We start from the raw sequence: 22,132 nt of genomic DNA, 5'->3' as shown, positions 1-22,132 counted from the left end.
TGCTTTCCCCTGTTCCTCATACCTTTTTTTTTTTTTCTTCTTTTTTCAGACCAGATGCCATTATTCTTGTAGCAATCGATTGGGAATTGATAAGATCGACTATAACATCGTGTACGATATTTGTAATAGGAAGTTAATTTTGCAACACGTTGGATTGAAATGCGTGATTTATGCCAACAAATAGCTCTAGTTCGTATTATTTTAATTAAACTATCGTTTAGTATAATTTAAATTTAATATTACACAAAATTAAAGAAATGTACGATCGTTGTTATTGAAAATTGTTGCCGAAATAATTGGAATTAATTTTAATAAAAATTTTTGTGATAGATTATAATTTTTTTTTCGTTAATTGATATTGTAATTAGATAATTTTAGATTTTAAAAAATATCAGAAATGTATGTATATAAAAATTTAGTTAGATATGATATAATATTTAAATCATTAATAAAAAAAAAGATAAATTAAAATAAATTATTTATAATAATTGAAATATTAAGTAAAAACTTTTTAAAGTTTATAATTTCTTATAATTTTTTTAATACGTTTCAATATTTTAATTTTTTTTTAATAATCTTATTTAAATTCTGAAATTTATATTGGTATATTCATTAAAAAAGAAAAAAAATGAAAGCAATTAATAAATTCATAATATATATTATTTTTAACTTCATAAGCGAATAAAGTATCCAGTGGCGACATCTAACAACATTTTCTAACAGTATATTCTCAAGAATTATCAATTGTTGATACTTTAGTTCAAATTTCCTTCTTTATCGGCTTGTTCATTTTGATAAACATTTTAAAAAATAGATTTTTTTTAAATTTAGCGCTATTTCCAAATAACTATATACTATAGAATGATCAATGCAAAATTTAAATTTTACTAAAATTACATGTTGTATTAAAGAAAATTAAATGCTCGTTGTATTATGAATTATTCGTTGCAACTTGAAATCAATAACGGTGTTGATACCTTGTTCGGTCATGTTCGTGAATTCTTCGATGATAACCGAACGAGCAAGCTATCAACAGTTTCAAAAACATCAATCTCTGAAAATGTTGTAAACAGAGGTAACTAATCTTGATGAAAATATACGCTCTTGTACGATAGTAAGCAAGGCCATTTTTTCAGTGAATTAGCCAGTTCTGTACGGTCAACTTCGAACGTGTATTCTACAATTATGGCGCTCCTCGCGAAACTTGTTAAGTGCGAGGTATATCGAATATTTGTAACATATATTCTTGTTCGATTTTTTGTATTTTTATCTGAGATAGTATTGAGAAGTAACTCAATATTGCATTTTAATCTTTCATGTTATAAAAACAAATGAACATGAATATGATATGAATGAAAATTTCGATTCGATGCTAAAGAGATAATTGTAGTGTTATTTTTAAATTTATTTGCTTTAGTTTATGATTTATGTTATTTGATGCCGATTATTAATTAAGAAATTGTTTCAACTAAAAAATTGATGCGAGTGTACGTGATAAATTGAATTGAAATATTCGTCTTAAAAAATTCGATTTCGCGTGTTTGTCGGCTTGGAAAATTTCTTGGAGATTGAGGTTAGAAATAAACTAGCTATTCAAAATTAAGCTATTAAATTAAATAAATACATAATAATAATGTATTCGCAATATTGTTTTTAATCGAATTAATCTTTTTTGAATTTTGCAATCCTTCATATGTGCAATCCATAATCGTTTTTATTGCTAATTAAAATTACAAATTGCAAAATTTATTCATTATCAAGTTATGCGATAACGTTCTTGGCCTTTCAGACATGTGTATCATTTACTTAATATCTTTTATGATTTGTATTCATCTAAACGCTTTCGATTAACATATTATCGAACATCTATCATTCTCATATCCATTCAGTTAATTCCAATTATTTTTGTTATTCTGAAGAAATCATCCTTCAAAGTTTCCACAATAATCTTGTAATACAATTTACTCGTCTAAATATTCAGAATTAAAATAAAATTGTATTCCCATTAGAAGTTAATCATACAATTAGAGATAAATTTTATTCCATTTATAAGTGATCCTCACACGTTTCTAAATATCACAATATCTGTACAAATCACTTGTTTATCATGCAATAAAGATAAATTGCAGAAATATTCTTTGGTAAATAATTGAACTTGAAAAGAATTAAAGGAGTGTTCTTTTATCGAATCCTTGAAAAGAATTAAAGGAATGTTTTTTTATCGTACATCATCCATGTTGTTTTCTAAAGCAAATTACGCGCCTTCGTTTCAATTGATTTCGACGAGTTCAGAATTATATATGCACAGGGGCCAATAACGCTCGTAAAATAGAATGTCATTATCAATTTAGTGTAATAGAGCTGGCGTATTTTACGTAATACTCGTATTGAATCGATTTATAGAATATCGTTGCAAAATGATATTTATCGTGCATAATTCAAATAATGATACCAGATAAAAAAGATTTATAACTTTTACAATAAATTGTACTTATTGAATATAGAAAATATATAATACTGTGCTATATTACGTAATGAATATAAATACAAATACAATATGCGGTCTTATATTTGAAAATAAGTCATTACTTTTATTGTAATTGTAAATGATATGATAAAGAGAGGTCACAGGTTAAAATATTTTACAAAGTAAAATCTACGATTAAATTATTTATTATACCATCTTTGTCCCAATTCTTTTTACTTAATTAATATATACGTTGTATGCAGATATAAAATGTAATTCAATATTTTAAAAAAATGTGAAAAATATTCAATGCGAATCTCGTTATATTCATTTATTGTTGAATCAAGAATTGTTTAACATTAACTAAATGGTATTTTAGGCGTATTTCGCTGCAAGGACTTACAGCAGTAGCATACCAACAGTTAAGATGTACATTGATGGCCAATTCGTAGGTAATTATTGCAATAAACATTTAAAAATATTTTTATAAATGCTGTTTCTTAATATTAATTATCGTTTTACATTATCAAAATCAAGAAAAATAATTAATGAAATAAAATAAATAATGTTAAGAAGAAATATTTGCAATATCCAATATGTAAGGATTAATAATTTTTAAATAAAAACTTATCATACGTTTATTCTTTTGAATAATTTATAGTTAACTCATTGTTTCGATGCTTCGTTATTTTAATTTCTCTCTTTTTTTTTTTTATATTTATACATTTACATATTGTACATGAAATTTTCATATGGATGCAAATGTATATTTTTACGAGCATGAATAAAAGAGTGGAATCTAAATAAAAATTTGTTTTCCACAGTAAATATTATAACGAGCATTCTACCTTGAATATTTCGTAAATTGTATCATTTATCCATTTCTGCAACTTTAAACATTTCATAAATGCATGAATGAATAAATATCCATAGTTATTAAGATTAATATTTTTCAAATTATAAAATTTTATCTCTTCTTTCTCTAATTTCGTTAAACATTTCGATTAGATTTTCTGAAAGAAATACAACATAAAGTTTTAAATATATTCACCGTTTGATCATTATTTTCATCGAATTTATTATGACTCAATTATGAAACAACATTCCTGTTTTCAACGTGAATCTATCGAAAAATTGAAATGTGCGCGTTCGCTCGATCGCCTGAAAACTAAGGCAATTATGGCATTATCAAGAACAAAACAGGATGGAACAGATATTCGGCTCTTTGAAGTACTCTTCAACCTATTTTTCGTACGATACAACCCGTTATGAATATTTAAAGTGCGCTTTTAAAGGCATTTAATTGAAGCTTGCGGCCACGAGTACTTCTCGAGCACCCATTGAAACTGTACAGAAAAGGCGTCATATTTCGAGATGAATTCAATTCTAAGAATTGTTTTAATGAAGAACATTTATAAATGAAATAAATAATACCGATTATACGGAAGTTATTAAAGTTAAATAGACCAATTTTTTTGTTCTCCAGGTAAAAGATATAAGGAGATATTTTTTTTTATTATTTCTTTAATTAAGATATATTTATATTCTGGATCATTTTACTCAGCTTTTGCTAGAAGCATGTGCTAGGACATTCCATTTAGATCTTAATTTATCCTCATTTATTCATCATTGTTAATCAATGACAAAAATAGTACAACGGTATTCAGATGATAAGGATTGCAAATAGCTTTGGATGAAAGATGTACAGAAAATGGGATTAAATTTTTAAGCAAAGATTACAAAAATTCTTCAATTAAAATTATCCTTAAAATAAAGTTACTTTTATAAAAGATTTAAAAAAAAAAGTAATTATTTAGAATTCCAAAAATAAACATGTAACAAATTAGCGTAATTATTATTATTTTTTTTAACTCACACTGATTTAATACTGGTTTTAATTTGTTTCAGAATCAAAGGCTACGGAATTCACCGACGTTCACGACCCAGCAACAAATGAACTTTTATGTCGTACCCCGAAATGCACGAGAGAGGAAATGGAGACAGCCGTGAAAAGTGCGAAAGAAGCTTATGCAAAATGGAAAAATACGAGCGTACTTACAAGACAAACACTGATGCTCAAATACCAAGCCCTTATTCGCGAACACTCGGTAAGCTCGTTGTAAAATTTCAACTTTATTCTTAGAAAGAAACATTTTTTTAACAATTATTTCATAATTAAATTTTCTATAAAACAAACTCCAACTAAGATAACGCATAAAACACTCGTGCAATAAATTATTTTCTTAGAAAGAAATCGCAGAGAACATGGTAAGGGAGAATGGGAAGACAATGGCAGATGCCGAAGGTGACGTTCTCCGAGGCTTACGTAAGTTTATTAAAAATATATATATATAAAGCAAATTATATTTATTACTGTAATCCATCATACTTTCAGATCTCGACAAATGCTCTAAACACAAACACACACACACAAACGCGTGCACGAACAATGATCCTCGTTCGACCTCTCCCCCTTCGAATCGCAGCCATTCAAGAACCATAGATCATCACATTGATTTATGTTGCAGAGGTGGTGGACGCGTGTGCCGCGATTCCTTCTCTTCAAATGGGGGAGAGCACGCCAAACATCGCCACAGATATGGACATAATTTCCTACAAACTTCCCCTTGGCGTAACTGCCTCCATCTGTCCCTTCAATTTCCCGGCGATGATACCCCTTTGGTCGTTTCCGGTCTCGGTCGCCTGTGGAAACGCCACTATTCTCAAACCATCGGAACGCGTGCCAGGCGCCTCGATGATCCTCGCCGATCTGTTCACCAGGGCAGGCGCGCCACCAGGATTGTTGAACGTTATACACGGCCAACACGCGGCTGTCGATTTCATCTGCGAGCATCCTGACATCAAAGCGGTCTCGTTCGTCGGTTCCGATCAAGCGGTACGTGTTTCGTGTTTCTTTTGTTCTTTTTTCCTTTTTTTTCTCTTTTATCTTTTATCTCAAGGAGGAGAGAATCGATTAATCTGCTCGATGGTTAAACGATTATGTATTAGAGGGTACGTTGAAGGCAAGGTAGAGATTGCCAATGAGTAGAATATTGATGCTCCTGAGTCTCATGGGGTCTTAACTGTTGCTTATCCCTGCGAGATGCTCTCGCTATTACTGAAACGGTTCATGAGAAAATTAAGCAGAATTTCTGACGTCGTTTAGGGTTCCAACTCGAGTGTATCGAGTCTTTAGGGAATCGTTTCGTAATTTGTCTTCCAGACGGATGCATAAATATCGATGCGAAAAATATAGGGTGTCCCAAAATTAACGCAAGATTTGAATTAAATATAAAAGAGAGTTTTTAGTGTTTAGATATTTATTTTTTAAGCAGATCATAAAGTACATAGGATAGGGTTATTTATGGAATAACACGTTTTGCTGGCACATACGCACCCTTTCGTCGAAATCTTTCATAAACCTTTCTGCATTGTGGCTGAATTTCGTTGATGCAGCGTTTAATTTGTAATGCACGTGTGGTTATGGAATTGTTGACATAGACCTTTGACTTCAAATAATAAGAAGAAATCTAATGGTGTTAAATCACACGATCTAGGAGGCCAATTCTGATCACCGAAATGAGAGAGTATACGACCAGGAAATGTCTCGTGCAGTAATTGAATCGTTTCATTGGCTGTATGGCATCGTCTTGTTGAAACCATATATTGGCCACATCAATATCGTCCAATTTCGGCAGAAAGAATTGCGTTATCATGTCGCGATATCGAGCACCATTAACAGTTGCTGCTTGACCAGCCTCATTTTCAAAAAAGTATGGTTCAATGATGCCTCCTGTCCAAAATTCGCACCAAACAATGACACCTTATGGATGCATTTGTTTTTCGCTAATCACACGTGGGTTCTTTGAACCCCAAACACAGCAATTTTGGCGATTAGCAAAGCCATCGAGGTGAAAATGTGCTTCATCACTTAGGATTATTTTGCTGGAAAAACCAGCATCCACTTTTTCACGATTAATAATCCATTCCACGTTGTTGTATCGTATAACGCTCCATTTTTACTAACCCTAAACTCTCAAACTGTTCTTTTTTCAGGGTTGCCAACAACTATATATAAATGCAAAAATGGCGGCAAATTCAAATCTTGCGTTAATTTTGGGACACCCTTTATATACGAGTATTTTATTCTTTTAATCTTGCTTTATAAAATTTGAATACAAATTTCTAAACATCTCGAGTCGAATAAAATAAATTTTGAGTAACATTTTTCTTTTCTTACAGGGGAAATACATTTACAAGCAAAGCAGTGCTCATGGAAAACGGGTGCAGTGCAACATGGGCGCGAAGAACCATTGCATAGTTCTACCGGATGCGAACAAAAATAAGAGCATCTCCCAAATCGTGGGTGCGGCGTTTGGAGCGGCGGGCCAAAGATGCATGGCACTCTCGGTGGCCATATTCGTGGGCAAATCGAAAGAGTGGATCCCAGAATTGGTTCGAGCATCGAAGAAATTGAAAGTGAACGCCGGACACGTGCCTGGGACCGATCTTGGACCGGTTATATCGCCTCGATCCAAGGAGAGGATATGCGATCTCGTCGAGTCGGGCGTGAAAGATGGCGCCACGTTAGCTCTCGATGGCAGAGGCCTCGTTGTCCGTGGTTTCGAAAAGGGGAATTTCGTTGGACCGACCGTGTTGACCGATGTGAAGGTATTTCTATGCGCACGATCGATCGAGATTTAATAGATTTAGAATTTTTAATATCGATGATTGAATGGAAGGTTATCTCGCAATATGTTTCAGCCTACCATGAAGTGTTACACCGAGGAGATTTTTGGACCCGTTCTCTCGTGCATTTTCACCGACACTTTGGACGAGGCGATCGATATTATTAACAAAAGCCCTTACGGGAACGGGACTGCTGTATTCACGTCGAACGGTGCAACGGCGAGAGCGTTCGTAAATAGGATCGAAGCTGGTCAAGTTGGCGTAAATGTTCCTATCCCAGTGCCTTTGCCAATGTTCAGTTTCACTGGAAACAAAGGATCATTTTTGGGTGATAATCATTTTTATGGGAAGCACGTGAGTGAAATTATTGTCGATGATTAAAAATTTGGACTTGCTTTTTTAATTTCATCTTCGATAGAGATACGAGGATGAAATTAATTCTTTACGTCAATAAAAATTTATATCATAATTTTTAAAGCTTGAATTCATAACATTTTGTATGTAAATTGTGAAATATTTTCTGAACGTGTTACTTTTTTCAGGGTATAAATTTTTACACACAAGTGAAAACGATAACTCAGCTGTGGAGATCCGAAGATGCCGGTGATATCGCTTCCTCGACAGCTATGCCGACTATGCAATAAAATGAATAATATTCGCATCTTAAAAAAATCTTGCTGTATATTCGTTACCGATTTTTGCGAACAGATGAATGATAATGAAATAGAGTAAAAAGTTATTCGTTTTCCTTAAACAGGAAAACAAGCGATATTCTAAAATTATGTTACATACAACGATGTCTTCCATTATTCCTATAAGTAAATAAAATATATTATGTTCACTATATTTATATTTTGTACCAGAATAATAAAATATTTTTAGCAAAATTTTATTTTTATCTTTCAGAATGCATACCGTATCAATCATTGTTTAATTATTCACGAATTTTCAAATCACAGAGAAAACTCAATCCAAGAATCTTTCTCTCTATTGTTTTCATATTATAAGAATTGAAAAATATCCTTGTTTACATAAAATAAAACAAAAATTACACGTCTTAAACGACATTACAACACAATATTCCATAACTCAAAAACTTCAAATCCTTAATCTTTCCAACAAATTTCTTTAATTTTCATATCAAATCACTTTTCTCTCTCTCTCTCTCCCTTAAATATAAATATAATAATAAAGGCTAAGGAATAAAAAAAAAAGTGATGGAAAAATTGAGGAAGGAAGATGGGAGGATGAACGACTGGCGAGCGGATACACGTAAAATAAGAAGATAGCCGCAAGAGAAGTTCAAGGTCGACGAGTCCTGCAACGTCCTTGAACCCAACTCGCTCCCTCGCATCCCCATCGTGGAAAACATTGAAAACGGTGACGGATTTCCGGAAAGCAAGCGGAACGCGCGCGCAGCCGCACTGCCACCCCCCCGGTTGGCAAGGCGCATCTGCGCATTTTCCAACGAAATTTCTCTCACAGGCGAGGTTCTGCCTGTCCCGGATTGTCGTGTTCGTTCCGACGGAGCAGGCTGCCGGAAGTGGGATACGAAGAATACCAACCCCTTTCGGTTGTTCACATATCCAGTGAGTATCCATCCTCGTCGCTCTTCTCGTCGCTCTGTGCCTGTCCTCGATTTATCTCGCATCGATCCTTTTCCCACCACGCATTTCTCGTGCACTCGCCATTCGTTTCGTGGCAAAGGTGTACGCTTCGAAAGCATTGCGGTCGTTTCATTTGTTTTCATCGACTTTCGTGCAACCTGACACTCGTCCGGTCCTCCACAGAATTGTTGCTTCCTCCTCCTTAGACATCTTCCGTCTCCGTCTCGAAATCATATTTTCTTTCGATCTTGGATGGATTTCTTTTTATTACTGTCTCGAAGGTTTCTTTCTTTTTTCAAATATTTATATAATATCTTTTCGATATAGAGTTAGCTTGTTAGAGAAACCGGCCGTGTTAAAAGCGTACGTTGGAGCGACCGGCGTCGACTAGGCCAGTGATTTGATATTTGCCGAGGAAAATCGGGAATCGATTCCCCACGGCGGAAGACGTCGGCCTCTGTTGTCCTTTCTTTTCTCCGACCACGCTCGATAATCCTTTGGGAATTTGGAAAAATATGGGTCGACGTCGGTGCTGATTCGCGGATAGTAAAACTCGAACGCGTTTTTGTATCTCGAATTTATGTGAATCTTATATTTTCTTATATTATTCTTATTAATTAAGACGAAAGTAAAAATGAAAGGAATATTATTTGAATATATAAAATAATTGTAAAATTATTGGGAAGATAAAATTGAAAATATTTTTTTCTCGTATAAACAAGTTTTGATGTATATATATATATATGTTTTGAACGTATCGAGTTTGGTTAATTAATTATTCGTGCCTCTGTAAATTTCACGTGTTAATTTTCGTCCCATTCCATTCGAACGAAACATATACATGCGTTTGTACGAGATTATCGTTATTAAGATAGGGATCTACTATTACAAGTTTACGAGACAACTGTTTCGTTAAAATACACGTTGCCCTATAACTAATTATTAGTGTGTCTACGTGTATAATCCAATCTGAAAGATATGTATATATATATACGTGATTTGAAATTTAAAATTCAAATTATCATGAAACATAATTATTTCGTGTATATATATATATATATATATTTTTATAACGAGGCTGTGACGATCGAATTCGTAAGTTTCGCGAATTTTAAATTTCCTCCGCAAATAAATTGGAATTTTTCTTCTTCACGAGTGGAATTGAAACGTATTACGAACGAATTTATATTACCACATCTTTAAGTTGGATTGAAAAATTTGTCAAAGTATATTGCGGAATAGTTCTTTATGATTGCTATAAAATGCAAGTTGTTTTATATTTTTACGAGCAACCTTAGTAAGTAGCAATGATAAATTATAACCTCTCGTTACGGGAATAGATAAAATAGTTGAAATAGTAATTTTACTTGGAAAATCGCCGTCTTAAGTTTATGATTGGATTTAAAAGAAAAAAATTGTAAATTGAGCGATATATTGTAATTTTTTTTTTCCCTTGTAGGTTTAAAATTCGTAAAGTATACCTTGGCAGCGGCATTAACTTTTTATTTTCGTATAAGCGCGTTTTATTTAACCTCGTATTTTACCACGTTTCATCTGGTGCATACTTTAAAGTAAACCATAACTCTTTTTTTTTTTTTTTTTTTTTAAGATTAAAGTTAAAAAGGGATTGCTCCAAGTTATAAAAAATTTTAATAATTCGACTATTATACATTAGAACTCGTAGACACGCAATGTTCACGCGTTTTATGTTAATACATTGAAATTAGATTTTCCTTTATCGCATTAGGAAAATTCTTTGCGTATTTTTGCATTATTTTTGCTTCTAAAAATAATAACTGGAAAAAAATAAGAAGATTATTTTGTCGATAAAGCATAAGTTTGTTGATTAAAAGAACCTTTTTATTTTTTCTAGAAAGGAGAAATTTCTGTCTAATCTAATTCGCGTAAATTATCATGGTTTCTATCTTGTTTGAATATCTGTATTATTTCCGGAATATCTTCAGTTATTTGACGCGGATTACTTTCGATTAAGGTCTTTATTTAACTATCCAAGATGGATTTAATATGGTAGAATGTGGGTCATTTTTGACGGAGAAATTTTCATCAAGAATTGCAAACCAAAATTAAAATTGTTAAGATCGTTATATCGTATCTAATTTTACTAAAAATAATGTAATTTTGGAGTTGTAAAATATAAAACATATGGAAATCAATTTAATATGAAAATAAAGAAAATTTAAAGCATAAGAAAACAAAATGATAATTTAAAGAAATTATTCGTTATTGTCTCGATGAAATAAATATTGTAAAAAATTATACAAAGAAATTCTTCTTCATATATAATAAAAAATAATAATTTTCGAGGTTCTTTAATTCTTTGAGAAATTTTTTAAAAAAATTTGTGCAAAGTATCGCACTTTCAATAAAATTTTCTTTAAACACAGAATATTTAATCAAAGAATTTTCTATAAAACTTTTCTAAAAAAACCAGTATACTTTTACCTCTTATCTTATTTTCTTCTACTGCGAACGTTTAATTTCGATTAATGGATATTTATATAATTTCCATGGAGATAGAAAAACGAGGGAAAGGAGATCGTGAAAAGCGTGAATGCAGAATAAAGAAAAAAAAAAAAGAAAAGAGGGATCTCTGCCTTTTGCTTGAAAAACGTATGGAAAATTGCCAAGCATATACGAGTTTCAGTTTCAGTAGGACGCGTTTATCTTTTACACGCGTCAAATTTCATTTTCGCATTGTCGCCTAAATGAAACTCTGTTTTCTTCTGTCCCAGCTTCGTGTTTTTGTTGCCATCCATGTCGTTTAAGAAAACAGTTCTGATTGAGAGCTGTTTCATCGGACGGTAAATTCTGCAGTGTACACTTTCAACAGGTCGCGTAACGTGTTCACTTTGTCTTTACACAAGGAAGCCCACGTTCGTTTCATTAGTATCGAACAAAGTTGGTAAACGGTGCATCGCCTCTTTCATCCATTTCCAGATAAATTGAACGTTGAAAATAAACTGTAACCTCCAAGACTAATTCCAAGGAAAGGATAATTGCTCGTTACAAAAAAATTTTATTCCATACTTCATCCAATTTCAATTTTTTCAATTTAATTCATTTCAAACGCTCTATGAATCGTTAAATTCTTCTCACAAATTCTTCTCTCTTTTGCATACATTTACCAACCTTCCAGAATATTATTACTCATCCTCACGACTATTTATCTATTCGAACGTATTATTACATTTTTACACAAATATTTATTTGTACCATATTTTTCTTTCTCCCCTCCTCCTTCCAACTCTTCTCCAATTCTTCTTCCAACAGGTTTATTAATTATGTACAAAACGGTACGAAAAGGCGACGCCAGTCTGCAGTACACGATTGTACCGCAAACGGACCAGTTTTCGTCTGAGTTCCCTCAGCAGTCGGAAAAGTCTAGCCCTAGGGTGATCAAGTACACCATAGCCACTTTGCTCATCCTGATCATCCTGTCCTGCGTGGCCACCCCGTTTCTCATAAGTCAGAATGATCAGAGCCTGTTCGCGGGCACTGTGCTCGCGATGGGACGGGTCGGCCACGACACAATAGAGAGAAACTCGTCGAGGAGTCAGGGGAAAGAGGCCGGCGGCGTGAACAAAAGCAAAAGCAGGCTTCCGATCGCCGCCGCCACCGCCACCATCACCACCATGCTTCCATCGACGGAAGCCTACAGGAAGCAGGATGTCGAGGACGAGATGACTACGGGAGCGTTGAATGGAGACGAACAAGAGTCGGAGGAGTTCCCTACCACGGGTATGAATTCTTTGGTTCTACTCTCCCTCATTTTCCCAGACTGAATCGATTTGTACGTTAAGTCGAAGATTTTTATTATTTGAAGGAGAAAGGAAAAGATAATTTTTAGTTCCCTAGGAAAGAGATCGATCAAACAAAGAGAGAATTATTTTTTGAAAATCGGTTTTAGGACAAGTTTCAAGTCAATTTATATATTGGTAATATCGAGTTATCTATTTAAGAAGTTTGATTTCAATTTTGGGATCAATTTAGATCCGGTAAGACGAGCTAATTCGACACTCCGTCCTCCGGGTGCCAATAATTTACGTTAAGTCGAAGATTTTTACTATTTGAAGGAGAAAGGAAAAGATAATTTTTAGTTTCCTAGGAAAGAGATCGATCAAACAAGGAGAGAATTATTTTTTGAAAATCGGTTTTACAGGTTTACAAGTCAATTTATATATTGGTAATATCAAGTTATCTATTTAAGAAGTTTGATTTCAATTTTGGGATCAATTTAGATCCGGTAAGACGAGCTAATTCGACACTTCGTCCTCCGGGTGCCAATAATTTACGTTAAGTCGAAGATTTTTACTATTTGAAGGAGAAAGGAAAAGATAATTTTTAGTTTCCTAGGAAAGAGATCGATCAAACAAGGAGAGAATTATTTTTTGAAAATCGGTTTTACAGGTTTACAAGTCAATTTATATATTGGTAATATCGAGTTATTTATTTAAGAAGTTTGATTTCAATTTTGGGATCAATTTAGATCCGGTAAGACGAGCTAATTCGACACTCCGTCCTCCGGATGCCAATAATTTACGTTAAGTCGAAGATTTTTACTATTTGAAGGAGAAAGGAAAAGATAATTTTTAGTTCCCTAGGAAAGAGATCGATCAAACAAGGAGAGAATTATTTTTTGAAAATCGGTTTTACAGGTTTACAAGTCAATTTATATATTGGTAATATCGAGTTATCTATTTAAGAAGTTTGATTTCAATTTTGGGATCAATTTAGATCCGGTAAGACGAGCTAATTCGACACTCCGTCCTCTACGTGCCAATAATTTACGTTATCCTTTAATCGGCCCCTATAAAAGTTTCTCGAAACTTTTAATAGGTAGCTGGATCGATAAAAAAGAAATTGACAATATCCACGCAATTATTGTTCAAACGTTTCGCGGTTAGTTTCCCGTAACGCGGCACGCGAAATGCTTTCATTATGCAAACATTTCGATGGAAACGTGACGTTAATAGAGCGTTGAGAAATTCACCTTTAATCGTCTCACCAAGTCTGTGACATTTATCGCTTTTATCGTGTCCTTTAATATCGATTTTCCTCCGGTTATACGCTTCAATTTCCCTCTCGTATTTCGCTATCTTATTAAAAAAAAAAACAAAAAACAAAACATTTAATAATAAGACTCACTTATATGGAAACGACGAATCAAATATTTTATTTCGTATAATAAATTAAAAAAATATTTTCTTTTGTTTCTGAAGCAAAATTACTCATACAGATGATACATATATCTTCAAAATTGACTTAAGAAGGAACGAAAAATCTACGAACTTTCAATTCCTTTTCCTCCCTGACCTCTCTGTTCGCAGATTCGACGACGAGTAGCACGCAGTATCAACAAACCAGCACGGAATCGTCGACGAGTGCTCGACAGACGTCCACCTCCGCGATATTCGCGTCCACGATGTCCCCGTCGTCGACTCTGTCGTCGACCGGTTCGAAGACATGGAGCACGACATCAAGCGAGATGGCCAAGACGTCTTCGAGCGCGTCTTCGAGAAAGAAGATGCCGAGGGTGACCTTGAAGCTGAGAGAGAACGAGACGATACCGCAGATGTACATGAAGGCGGGGATAGCGTCGTACAAGAAAGGAAACATCACGACGAGCGTGCTGGCCCACGGCCTCAGCCTGGAAGGGTTGATCTTCAAGACGCCGGAGGGTACGATAAACCCGTGGCCTCAGAAGTGGTTCTTCACCGATCCCTCGTCCGACTTCCAATGGAAGGTACAGTCATCTCCGCAAGTAAGTTAACGAGCATGTGCGATAATGCAGGGTGTAAGTGGGTCGAATTCTACTCTTATCGCTCTTTTCGTCGTGCATCCATTGACTAGTTTTCATCTTGGAAATAACGAAGCCTGAATTTCACACACAAAAAAGCTTTGAAACGTTTGCTCGATATTTCTGTAGTTAATGGAATGATGTTGTTATTTTTACGTTCTCGTATTATAATTTTTCATCCTATTTTTTTTTTGTTGAACAATATTATTAATTTTAGGAAGGAATGTTTGGAGACGTTCGTGAAAGATTTGTTTACGTTAAATTGTTAACGATTTAAGTTCACGTTAAATGGGGAGTGAATAATACAGAGCGAATAGTGAAAAAAATTTCAACATATCTTTCGTCGTTGGTTTAAAATTTTAGCCGAGTTATAGTACAGTGCTATTCGACAGCGTAAATTTCTGCGTATTTGTGGTTTCTTATCTCATAAACTCTATGACCGAGTACACTCTGTCCGCTCCAAATAGTTCAAAACTTTGCTGCTTTGGAATTCACAAGCACACCGTGAATAGCGGACAATTGCGTCTAAAAAACGGCATACATTCTACAGCTTTTTCACATTCGTCTCTGTTAAAATCCTCGATTTTAATATTACGCGCTTCCCGCGACTATTTTCAATTTCAGCCTTCTTATTTAAATTTGCTACCTTTTTCCATTTATTTTTTTTTTTTTTTTATAAGTATTATTAACAATACAGAAATATATTTATTTGGCATTACTTTCATCGATTCTAAATGCCAAAATAAACGCAAAAATTGATGTACGAAAATATCGGTTGAGACATATTTAACAAGTTTGCTACCTTTTTTCCATTTATTTTCTTTTATTATTTTTTCTTTTTTATAACGACAAATGTTATTAACAATACAGAAATATATTTATTTGGCATTACTTTCATCGATTCTAAACGCCGAAATAAACGCAAAAATTGATGTACGAAAATATCGGTTGAGACATATTTAACAAGTTTGCTATCTTTTTCCATTTATTTTATTTCACTATTTTTTTTTTTTATAAGGACAAGTGTTATTAACAATACAGAAATATATTTATTTGGCATACTTTCATCGATTCTAAACGCCGAAATAAACCCAAAAATTGATGTACGAAAATATCGGTTGAAGCATATTTAACAAGTTTACTACCTTTTTTCCATTTATTTTCTTTTATTATTTTTTCTTTTTTATAACGACAAATGTTATTAACAATACAGAAATATATTTATTTGGCATATTTTCATCGATTCTAAACGCCGAAATAAACGCAAAAATTGATGTACGAAAATATCGGTTGAGGCATGTTTAACAAGTTTGCTATCTTTTTCCATTTATTTTATTTCACTATTTTTTTTTTTATAAGGACAAGTGTTATTAACAATACAGAAATATATTTATTTGGCATACTTTCATCGATTCTAAACGCCGAAATAAACCCAAAAATTGATGTACGAAAATATCGGTTGAAGCATATTTAACAAGTTTACTACCTTTTTTCCATTTATTTTCTTTTATTATTTTTTCTTTTTTATAACGACAAGTGTTATTAACAATACAGAAATATATTTATTTGGCATTACTTTCATCGATTCTAAACGCCGAAATAAACGCAAAAATTGATGTACGAAAATATCGGTTGAGGCATGTTTAATAAGTTTGCTATCTTTTTCCATTTATTTTATTTCATTATTTTCTTTTTTATAACGACAAGTGTTATTAACAATACAGAAATATATTTATTTGGCATACTTTCATCGATTCTAAACGCCGAAATAAACGCAAAAATTGATGTACGAAAATATCGGTTGAGATATATTTAACAAGTTTGCTATCTTTTTCCATTTATTTCATTATTTTCTTTTTTATAACGACAAGTGTAATTAACAATACAGAAATATATTTATTTGGCATTACTTTCATCAATTCTAAACGCCGAAAAAAACGCAAAAATTGATATACGAAAATATCGGTTGAGGCATATTTAACAAGTTATAAGTAATTCAAGTTAGACGAAGCGAAACAGCAGCGCCGCGTCGCGGCGTTATCGAGAACAAATTTTATCTCTGTCGTACCGCGTGCCATCACTTTGTCTCCATCTCGCTTTATTTAAAGCAAACTTTACTCGCACGTAACTTAATAAATAAACCTCGATATTTTTGTATATTTTACATTTGTTTTCACATCTAGAATCGATTCTTCGATAATATTTCACAAATTTATCCAAATATAAGAATATATATAAACAAGATATTATATTATATCGTATACTCGATTTTCAAAAAGTTACGAGTTAAAGTTAAATTTGTCGTTGTTTTCATTCTTATTTATCGAATTATTTTTCGATAAAAAATAATCATCGTAGCTTCAAAACTTCGTTCAACCGAAGTTTTAATTTCCTAAATTGTTTCCCTTTCTTCTAAATCCTTTTACTATTTTCTTCCTAAACAAAAACATTTATCCCCATCAAACTTTAAATTAAACAATAAAACCGATCGAATAAAAACAAGTTGGAATATCGTTTCGATAAAAATAAATAATAGCGATAAAAATGTAATCGGATAGAGTTTCCACCGGTAGAATCTTCGATAAAAATAATAGAAAATCGAACGATATAGGTTCTGCCTTCCTTTTAAAATTTCTTCCGCATCCCTCTCGAGGATTCAAACACGCTCGAGTCGAATAGAAAATTTAAGGTGGATCTTTACGAATCCCAAAGGTTAATTTGTATTCTACATAAATATTGATCGCGTTGCAGCAAAGACATCTAAAACCGAAGGTACTAGGGAGTCGCGATCGATAGGCAGGGCATGTTGGTGAATCTTAAAGCAGAGACGAGAAATAGCCGGCTTCCTTTTATTATTTCTCTCTCCCACGGTTTTCTCTTTTATGCCACCATTATCTCTTTCTGGCCACGAGACGAGGAGAAAGTAACGCCGGGTAATCGTTCCTTCGAAGATTATTTTCCTCCTTCATTTCCAACGCGACCATCGTTGTGTAATTGCCGTACAATTATCGTACAATTTTATTTAAAGAAGAATAAAAGTTATCGCATATTTTTTTTAATTGCACAAAGATTCATAAAATTTATCGATGTTTTGATCCACTTTACTCCTTGTCTCGTCACATTTTCATTTTTATTCGCGTGGAAAATAATAAATTAATAAATTAAATCAAAATTATCTCCCCCCCCCCTGTTTCGTCGGAATTTTCAAATCGTTGCATACTTGGAAAAAACGTTGGATTTATCGTTGGCTCGAGATGAGGCAACAGACGATCGCCTTAATGCAAGTTTCATAAATTGCGGCGGTCCACGCAGTGATAACGCGCCTCTGTTTATCACCGCTTCCGGTTGAAGTAGCACAGACAAAGAGGCAAATCAGCTGTGCGCAAAATGAGACGGTTCGTTTCCTCCTTTAATATTGAGACGACGATCCCCCACTTTTTAATGTTGTAAAATTGTGTGTGTGTATACCTCTTGATTATTGGCTATTATTAAAAATTTTAAATCGTTGAAAATTATCCATTATCGATTTTCACTTAATTCATTGATATTTAGAATATTTACGTGTAATTCATTATTGTGACAAAATTACAAAAATAAAAAGAGGGTACAAAGAGAATATTCAAAACTCGAAGAATGTTAAAATATCTTTCAAACAAATAGAGAAAGAAATAGAATTGAACGAATGATCTTTTAATTCTAACATGAATTTATATATTTGCATAATCGAAATATCAGTTTTTCCATATAAATCATCGTCGAATCCCACATCGAATTTTTTTCCTCTCCTCGTATTTTCTCAAATCACACGGCTACGCATCGTATAATGTATCTGTTAATAACATTAAATTTCAATATTTCGATGCTGCGAGATTTACACGAGAGAGCGGAGGAAACTGTGAAAAATTAATCTGGAAGAAGGGCGGCATCCAATTTCACGGATTAAATTAAATTACATTCCGTACGGTAAATGTGTCTTCTTAAAGGGAAAAGTTATTTAAATGGAAGATTAATCCTACGTGTCGACCGTTAGACGACCCCCCACCAATCAGAATTTCAAACAGTCTTCTCACAGGCAAAGATCTTATCGGGAACACGCGGAATCAGTGTTCGATTTCAATGGAAATCCCATTCAATATCGATTTCCCCAGGATAATTTATGTTACTTTAGAAAAGTATACTTTAAAACAACCTGGGGGAAATCCAGTCTTAAATTATGCCCTTAGAAATTTTACTTTCTTCAAGTAAAATTAAAGCACGGTATTCCGTGTTATTTACATGATGTAATTATAATTACGTCATAAAATTCTGTACAGAAATTTCAAAGGATGAAAAATATAAACATTTGATGACAAATGATCTCATCTTTTTTATTCTCTCAAATATTTAATAAATTTTATAGAAATTTTCGTTGTATAAAATAATGATCGAGATCACATTAGGATAATGTAAATGACAAATTTTTTTGAATGATGATGTAGATGGAAATTTGGCGGTTAATTACAAATAATCTTATGCTATATATATGTTAAGATTCATAGAAGGTAAAGTTCATAATTTTCAGGATAAAAAATAAAATTCGTTGGAAAAAGAGAAGTCCTAATAAATATAAATAAAAAAAAATCGATATTTTCAGAATTATAACAATTTTTAAAATAATTAAAATAATTTGTTCGATACAAGAATTTTCGAATGAATCGCAAAAATAAGTTTGCATAAATTTGAAAAAAAAAAAAATAGGAAAAGCACATTTATCATTGTATAATTTAATTTAAAAGAAACTATTTAGAAAATACTTCTATTAATATACTATTTATAACTATTTATTAATGGAAATTTACCTAGTTTCTCGATAATTTCTCAATATAAAATATTTACCGGGGAATTGTCTATTTAATAGACACGAAGCTTAAAACCATTATCATATTGAATTACTTAACTGGGTCAAAATTTCCGATACTAAGTTTTGTTTCATTATAAACGAATAAATTTACGACGAGTCACGAATGTGTTTGAACAAGCCTCGTTCGCCCAAGTTTTTCAAAAACTTCACTTATATATTAAACTTTATCGAGTAATCTTGACCTCGAATAACTTAATCACTAATTATCACACAAATATCATAATGATAATATTCTTTGAAATCTACGAATAATCACATTATTGCTATTGAAAATTTAAATAATAATAAAAAGAAATATAATAATAAATAATAATAAAAAGAAACATTTCAATTCCAATACAATAAAACAATCTTCAATTGCTCGAATAAATTAACAAATAAGTCTCAACCAATATTTTTATATCGTATAACAACATTTCCTTTCGTTTCAGAAGAATCAATTCTTCGAAGTATCGTTTCATTATTTTTATTTTTATTTCATTTTCCTCTCATCTTATCGCACAATCCGATCTTCCCCCAACGTTTAACCTCGACAGACTAAAGAAAAAGTGGCATCCGCGTTATTCCGCAGGGGTTAAACCAAATGCCGATAAGGATTTACATAGTCCTGGCCGTGTTCGCGGCCTTGGCAAGCGTCAGCATCTCCCTTCTACTGTACGTGCAGCGAAAGGCTACGAGACGCCAGCGTCAGAGTGTGGAGGAACCGGAAGTGGAGGGCCACGAGGAAGACAAATCGACCCTGCTGGGCGCCGAGAGCCAGGAAACCGAAGAGAAAGAGTAATCGTGATCTCCATCACGGGGAGAGAGCCACGTAGAGCTCGTAAGACTCGCATATTTTTACAACACGTACATGCGTCACTTTAGATTTAGATAATCTCGCGTGAAACATCGGGACGGACGATCATGGAGGGAGGGGAGGGGAGGGGGGGGGGATATTAATATTTTCCGGCTTCGATCGATCGAGTGTGGGAGGCTCCGTTTTTTAAAGGAATTGACGAAGTAAATTATTGTTGCCCAACTATGGAGAAAAACATCCACGTCTAATTCTGACAAATCAACGTAAATTTTCAGTTCTTTTCTTAAGTTTCTATGCTTGAAAACTGAAGTTTTTAGAAATTGGTGATAATTCGGAATAATTTTGCTATAATTAAAAGATATTGAATTTTATAGTATAGTTATTTTTTATTTGTTTTATTATTAGAGTAGATTATTTCACGTTACTATTTTCTTCGATATTCCTTTGGGGCAATATTCCTTTTATTTTTACGTTTTGGTTACGTAGTTGTGCATAGTCGATCGCGAAAAATCAATTTCGATTATAGTTTCAGAGACGTGTATGCTAAACTTATGATGTTTTAACGAGGGATTTTTTGATACGAACATTTCTTATTAATATTTGACAGTTTTGAAAGATATCGCGTAATATTTAATTATCACAAGGATATTTGATAGATCAAAGTATTAATAATTCTTTGCACGTGTTATTGATATTTTGATTTTTTTATATATATTTCCAATAATCAATTCCAAGAATTGCTTTTAATTTAATCATTCCAAAAAATAATTGAGATCTGTTATTTATCAGTATAGACAAGATTGTCGAATCTAATTGTATTTTCTTTCAGACGTTATAATTTATGTATCTTAATAATTGATACTCCATCGGACCATGACGTGTTATACACACATTTTTTTTTAAACATTACGATTAAATCTCTGTCAACAAAGTTTAAGAGATGAAATGTAAAATTTCTTTCTCAAAAAAAAAAAAAAAAGAGAGATTCCTTTCGATTATGAGTAGATATTCACTGGCTGTTTAATAGTTTAATAGTGGATTGCACGAGATTCGTATTTCTTGATGTCAAAAAGTTCTAATGATTTTTTTAACGTTTTATAAAATATCTTGCATATCTCTGCTGAGGATCATAGATTTATCAAAGAATTTCGAAACTCTTTGCTACAAACGTATGTGTGAAGAAATAAACCTATACGTATGAGTAAGTAACAAAGCTACGTACCTCGATGACTCATTAAGGAGATAGTTTCTGAAAAAAAAAAAAAAAAAAAAAAAAGAAAAGAAAGAAAGTATCGTTAATTATCGATGAAAATTTTAAAGAAATCTTAAAGGAATCTTTTATATTTCGTTTATTATCTTTGTTATCTTATTAGAGGAAATAATAAATTAATCTTCTATTAATGTCACTTATAGATCACTTTTCATCGAGATTTGGAAATAATTATAATATTTATCATTGATCAATAAAGGTCAATAAAATATTTGATATTCAAATAGTGAATATTAATATCTTGTGTTGTATTTTTGATCTTTAAGTTTTTTTTCTATATTGAATTCCAATCTCTAGTCAGATTTTTTTCTCTCATTTATATCTTTATACGAACTTTTATTGATTAATAATTATTAAATTTATAAGTTTTTTGTTTGACATTTCTAAAATGTCAAACAAGAATGTTACACATATATTGCATCTTTAAAAAGAAATCGATATTAACGATATGTCAAGAATAATGTCAAATATTAAAGGACAGTCTCCTTAATTCGGTCACACTATTTGCTAAATTTTCTATAATGTATGCAATATGCACTTATACATGATCGTAAAATGATACGAATACTTTGCCGATTTTTTTGA

General features: G+C 32.4%; 2 protein-coding genes across 5 annotated transcripts; both read left to right on the top strand.

Moving 5' to 3' along the window:
- Positions 1-1,093: 1,093 nt before the first annotated feature.
- On the top strand, positions 1,094-8,043 carry LOC409736 (methylmalonate-semialdehyde dehydrogenase [acylating]-like protein). Of its 4 annotated transcripts, none has more exons than XM_393234.7 (8): positions 1,094-1,218; positions 2,847-2,919; positions 4,376-4,575; positions 4,715-4,793; positions 4,996-5,363; positions 6,710-7,138; positions 7,232-7,510; positions 7,699-8,043. In XM_393234.7, the coding sequence occupies exons 1-8, from the start codon at positions 1,186-1,188 to the stop codon at positions 7,798-7,800; spliced, it is 1,563 nt and encodes a 520-aa protein (XP_393234.2). In that variant the 5' UTR covers positions 1,094-1,185; the 3' UTR covers positions 7,801-8,043. The 4 variants fall into 4 exon arrangements, with proteins under 4 accessions (XP_393234.2, XP_006568114.1, XP_006568110.1 ...); XM_006568047.3 differs by lacking the exon at positions 1,094-1,218 and adding an exon at positions 1,452-1,573; XM_006568051.3 differs by lacking the exon at positions 2,847-2,919 and having other exon boundaries at positions 1,149-1,218.
- Positions 8,044-8,612: 569 nt separating this feature from the next.
- LOC100577322 (cell wall integrity and stress response component 2) lies at positions 8,613-21,553 on the top strand. The gene is made up of 4 exons (XM_006568046.3): positions 8,613-8,745; positions 12,055-12,522; positions 14,112-14,527; positions 20,053-21,553. The coding sequence occupies exons 2-4, from the start codon at positions 12,066-12,068 to the stop codon at positions 20,260-20,262; spliced, it is 1,083 nt and encodes a 360-aa protein (XP_006568109.1). The 5' UTR covers positions 8,613-8,745; positions 12,055-12,065; the 3' UTR covers positions 20,263-21,553.
- The last annotated feature ends 579 nt before the right edge of the window (positions 21,554-22,132 follow it).

This window comes from Apis mellifera, linkage group LG13, assembly GCF_003254395.2.
Source record: "Apis mellifera strain DH4 linkage group LG13, Amel_HAv3.1, whole genome shotgun sequence".
NCBI classification, from domain to species: domain Eukaryota; kingdom Metazoa; phylum Arthropoda; class Insecta; order Hymenoptera; family Apidae; genus Apis; species Apis mellifera.
This window is presented reverse-complemented; position numbering and strand designations above follow the sequence as displayed.

Bases quoted from the DNA above. Each gene is read 5' to 3' on its own strand.
- LOC100577322 (XM_006568046.3), top strand. From the start codon at position 12,066: ATGTACAAAACGGTACGAAAAGGCGACGCCAGTCTGCAGTACACGATT. The intron at 12,523-14,111 runs GTATGAATTCTT...CTCTGTTCGCAG, and splicing joins GGAGGAGTTCCCTACCACGG to ATTCGACGACGAGTAGCACG. The intron at 14,528-20,052 runs GTACAGTCATCT...GTTATTCCGCAG, and splicing joins CGTCCGACTTCCAATGGAAG to GGGTTAAACCAAATGCCGAT.
- LOC409736 (XM_393234.7), top strand. From the start codon at position 1,186: ATGGCGCTCCTCGCGAAACTTGTTAAGTGCGAG. The intron at 2,920-4,375 runs GTAATTATTGCA...AATTTGTTTCAG, and splicing joins CATTGATGGCCAATTCGTAG to AATCAAAGGCTACGGAATTC. The intron at 4,576-4,714 runs GTAAGCTCGTTG...TTATTTTCTTAG, and splicing joins CCCTTATTCGCGAACACTCG to AAAGAAATCGCAGAGAACAT.